The sequence below is a fragment of the Littorina saxatilis genome, linkage group LG16 (genome assembly GCF_037325665.1).
Source record: "Littorina saxatilis isolate snail1 linkage group LG16, US_GU_Lsax_2.0, whole genome shotgun sequence".
NCBI lineage: Eukaryota > Metazoa > Mollusca > Gastropoda > Littorinimorpha > Littorinidae > Littorina > Littorina saxatilis.
In genome coordinates, this window is record NC_090260.1 from 32,052,964 (window position 1) to 32,058,251 (window position 5,288).

Sequence of the window (5,288 nt, forward strand, 5' to 3'; positions counted from 1 at the left end):
TGGGTTTATGTGTGCGTGTGTTTGTGTGTGTGTGTGTTGGTGTGTGTGTGTTAGTGTGTGTGTTTGTGTTAGTGTGTGTGTTAGTGTGTGTTGGTGTGTGTGTTTGTGTGTTAGTGTGTTTGTATGTGTGTGTGTGTGTGTGTGTGTGTGGTTGTGTTAGTGTGTGTGTGTTAGTGTGTGTGTTAGTGTATAAGTGTGTGTGTTAGTGTGTGTGTTAGTGTGTGTGTTAGTGTGTGTGTGTGTGTGTGTTTGTGTGTGTGTTTGTTAGAGGAAACGGGGATGGAAACAATCATCAAAGGGTGGATAGCTCTCTCTAGCTGTCATACTTGCACTACAACAGCACTGGGTGCAGTACTCGCTCCGGCATCGAAGAATTTTGCACTAAAAAATGCACAAAATTTGACCTATTTCGTCGCCTATAGAGGACGGAAAGAATGTCATTTTGAACATTGTTATGACATTCTTTCCGTCAAAAAAGTCAATTTAACGGTGTTAAATGAAGCGACCATCCACACAATTAGGTTGCCATCCAGAGTTTAGGTTGCCATCCACGTGTGGATGGTTGCCTTATGGTGATTTAGGCAACCAAACCTGTGGAAACGGGGGTACACACACACACACACACACACACACACACACACACACACACATACTCACTCACACACACACACACACACACACACACACACACACGCACACACACACACATACGTATACTCACTCACACACACACACACACACACGCACACACACCCACACGCACGCGCGCGCACCTGCACACACACACAAACACACAAACACTTACACACACACACACACACAAACACACACACACACAAACACATACACACCTGCCCCCCTCCCCCCCACTCCCCCCCTACCCCCACACTCACAAGCACTCACTCTTGACGTCTGTTGTCCACCACAACGCGATGCACAGAGATGCGGTCACTGGCGAACTGGTTGAAGCTGTTGTGTTTGAACCCATCGTCCCACTCCGCTTGTTCCGCTGGGCCCAGTGTCTCCCTTTTCCACGGGGCCGCTACCCCGCCCTCGCCTGAAACAATTTGGTTTAAACGGTATTTAAATCAAACTCAACACTGGTCTACTCAAGGGCAAAGTTTATTCTTTTGCGAATAAACGTAATAACAAATACACATCACAATCATTCTTGTCATCATTTTCACGAGTTTTCATTCACAAGCACCTGGGAAATAAATCTCATGTTCCCCAGGCAATAAATCCCCTGTTACCATAGTTGCGGGAAGCAGGTTATACATGGGTAATCAAAAGCAAACCCAATAGAAACGCTCGGGGATTCTTCGGCTCTTTTCATTGGTGTCTCCCCAGACCTAAACAGACGACACGACACTGCTTTGCAAAGTTCCAAAAAACGAACTGGCAAACTGGCAAAAGTAAACAAAAAAATAAAACTACTTCATGAAAGGTCATACATTCATCAAAAACAAATGAAACCTAGCGATATGTTTTGTCTTCTTACAGAGTCATGGAGTGCGTGTATCTGTGTTTCGATACACAGACGTTCGGAGAAACACGAACGTCAAGTTCAAGTACAACGACACCTGACACACACATTTTGACCCGTGCACAAGACGTTGTATCGATAAACAAAGCAAAATAAGAAACAATAATAAAAGCAAAGAAAATAGATCTAGCAACAAGATATGCAAACATCTAACAAAGCCGAGCAAGCAGAATGACAGGTCTAATGATAAACAAAGAGGTACCGAGTCGGAAACAAGATCGCGATTCTTTCCTTCGCTGCACGACGCAAATCTTCTGTGACCTTTGACCAAACGTAGCTTCCACATTCGATCACTCAGCTTAATATTTACAACAGAAAGCCGAGGGGGTGGAATACTGAGATGAACCTACAGAACTGTGCATCCTCAAACCTGACATAGGCTATTCATCCCAACATTTAATGAACTCAAAAACTTAGAAAGTTGCTTTCACACGCCATCTTTAATTGCCAGTGGTTATCAAACCGGGACTCGTGTGGTTATCAGCACGGAACCCGTGTTTCAAAGCATGGCTCCCTCGGTTGATTGTGCACTTTTTTTCTTACTACCAAAATGATGATTGTGCTCTTTCTGCTGGGACATTTTCTGCGGACTGAATATTATAAACATTTCAACGAGGGACTGGGTGGCCGAGTGGTAACGCACTTGCGCTCGGAAGCGAGAGGTTGCGTGTTCAGGCCTGGGTCAGGCCGCAATTTTCTCCCCCCTTTCCTAACCTAGGTGGTGGGTTCAAGTGCTAGTCTTTCGGATGAGACGAAAAACCGAGGCCCCTTCGTGTACACTACATTGGGGTGTGCACGTTAAAGATCCCACGATTGACAAAAGGGTCTTTCCTGGCAAAATTGTACAGGCATAGATAAAAATGTCCATCAAATACCCGTGGGACTTGGAATAAAGTTAAAAAAATTCCATGTCACACGGCATTAAGTCTCAGGAAACATGAATACACGCATGCAGGAAAAAAAATATATATGGGTAGCGCCGTATGTATGGCAGCTCGCTTTCCCCGGGGAGAAAGCAGCCCGAATTTCCATGAGGGTAACCTCACTGGACTGTAAATCTTATCCAATCCAATCCAATCCAATAATTATGTTGATTACTGCTTATAATGTTCTTTGTTTCATGTCATGTGTTCTTCATATCGTAGCGTTGTGTGGACATTATAAGATGTTTGATGGGTTGTTGACAGACCAGCTTTTTTGTCGGTCCTCGGGGGGGGGGGGGGGGGGGGGCATATCGACTTTTGTTTCATATTTATTGACCGCGGAAAGAGCACAAACAGTAGCACAAAAAAAAGAGGATACAGTAGAAAAGCTCAAGGAGGCGAGTGGGGAGGAGGGGGGGGGAGTTACAAAACGGCAAAGTGACGAACTAAGCTACGCAATATAATGTTTGTTGTTGCTACTAGCGAGTAGAATGTTTACATTATCGCTTGACAACGGAAGAGTACCGGCCATTATTGGTTTTTCATATAAAAGAGCACTTCCGGTTGCAGCGCTTGAGGTACGAACATCGCTGAGAGATTTAAAAACTCATTACGTTTAATGAGACTCTTTATTCAAATCGAAATACAAAGAAACTGCAAACGTTTCAAAATTCAGAATAAAAAAAACCAAGAAAGGTTAGTTGTTGGAACGTTTTCAATTATATTTCAAACAAAATATAAAAAATATAGAATTAAAACAAATATAGCTCTGGGCAATTTCAATTATTTTAAATCTTATTCAGATACATAAATACGAAGCCATGGAGTGCGTGATGTCACAAAGGAGCACAACAAGATGAAATAATAAATGTGCTCTTAGAAACAAAAGAATAATGTGGCGGACAATATTGTAAATGCAATCAATATCAATCAATATGAGGCTTATATCGCGCGTATTCCGTGGGTACAGTTCTAAGCGCAGGGATTTATTTTTTATTTTATTTTATTTTAATTTTATGCAATTTATATCGCGCACATATTGAAGGCGCAGGGATTTATTTATGCCGTGTGAGATGGAAATTTTTTTACACAATACATCACGCATTCACATCGGCCAGCAGATCGCAGCCATTTCGGCGCATATCCTACTTTCCACGGCGCATATCCTACTAAATGCATAATACAAACAAGCAATTTATTTTTTCATTGGTAAATGTTTCACTGCTGGCTGTTCGGAAATCCCTCTGTCTGGTTGTGAAAGAGGGAATACTCTTGCTTTTATGAACGCAAACTTTCCCACGCGGCATCATAGGCGAGTCACAAGCAAGGGGTGTATTCGAAACACGTGGACAAGGAGCACGTGGGGAAAGTTTGCCTCACTGAAAGCAAGAACATTCACTCTTTCACAACCCATACAAGCCCGACAGAGTTATCTCCGGATGTCGTCTATCATATCCGCCGGGTATGTTGTATCAAGTTTGCCTGTGCGCCTAATATTTTCATAGGAATTTCTGTAAGTTGTTATGGTGCATGACCCTATTTCTGGGCTGAGGCCGCTTAAAATAATCTTCCTGAGTCCCGAGTCCAGAGACCTTAGGGTCAATTCGGGTCGTCTCCTCCAAAGGGGAAAGCTAGCAGCAACTAAAACCACACTTGCCAGGCGTGTCCATGTGTAGGTGTAATCAGCCACCTGCTTTTCTGGCAGCATGGCCGAGGCCTTGACGATGACACGGGGTTGGGACATAAATACCGTCTCTGAGTCATCCTATAAAGTTGCCCCTTGTCCGTCTCGACCTGGATTTGAACCCTAGACCAGAGAATTACTAGACCAGAGAATTACTAGACCAGAGAATTACTAGACCAGAGAATTACTAGACCAGAGAATTACTAGACCAGTTCTACAAACTGAGCTACACCCCCCCCCCCTCCCGCGCCGCCGCAAACCAGAGATGGGGCACTGTAAGAGTTTTTTTGGGCGAAGTTGATTAGATGGGGATAGAATATAATGATGCAGTATCTTCATGTTTGCAACGGAGCTGAATCTATGTTCAAACCCAAAAGAGTAACATTCATTTCTATATTTCTGCTGTCTGTGTGTAGTGTGTATGTCTGTCTGGGTGTCTGCCTCTTTCTCTCACACACACACACACACACACACACACACACACACACACACACACACACACACACACACACACGCACGCACGCACACACACACATACACTCACACACACACACACACACACACACACACACACAAATACACACACAACCAACACACACACACACACACACACATAAACCAACACACACACACATACATACATACACACACACACACACATACACACACACACACACACTCACATACACACACACACACACAACCAACACACACACACACACACACACACACACACGCACACACACACTTACCAGGTCCATCCGGAGGTCCTCTCTCGACGAATTTCGGATACACAATGCCATCGCGATCGTCATCTGAAGTGATGTTTTTCTTCGCTTCTTCCATAACAGCATTGCCAACATGCTGAGCCTGCTGTACGTGTTGTACTTGTTGTTGTTGTTGTTGTTGTTGTTGTTGTTGTTGTGGCGGTGTTGGTGTTGGTGTTGGTGGTCGTTGCCGTTGAAATTGTTGTTGCTGCTGCTGCTGCTGTTGTTGTTGTTGTTGTTGTTGTTGTTGTTGTTGTTGTTGTTGTTGTTGTTCATTCATTGGTGGCTGTTGTTCTTGCTGATGCTCCTGTTCCTGATGTTGGTCTTTGTTTGCCGCTCCTTCTTCTATCTTCTGTTGGTCTCCATGA

General features: G+C 43.9%; 1 protein-coding gene across 2 annotated transcripts in view; it reads right to left on the reverse strand.

Annotated features, from left to right (window-relative positions):
- LOC138950837 (polypeptide N-acetylgalactosaminyltransferase 5-like) overlaps positions 1-5,084 on the reverse strand; it is a 31,897-nt gene extending 26,813 nt beyond the window's left edge. Inside the window, exons 1-2 of one of the 2 annotated variants that reach the window (XM_070322555.1) lie at positions 4,906-5,084; positions 904-1,057 (exon numbers count right to left, since the gene is read on the reverse strand). In XM_070322555.1, coding sequence (XP_070178656.1) covers positions 904-1,057; positions 4,906-4,999 — 248 coding nt within the window. In that variant the 5' untranslated portion in view covers positions 5,000-5,084. The remainder of the gene's footprint in view (positions 1-903; positions 1,058-4,905) is intronic. The other variant, XM_070322553.1, reaches the window with a different exon arrangement.
- Between the last annotated feature and the right edge of the window lie 204 nt (positions 5,085-5,288).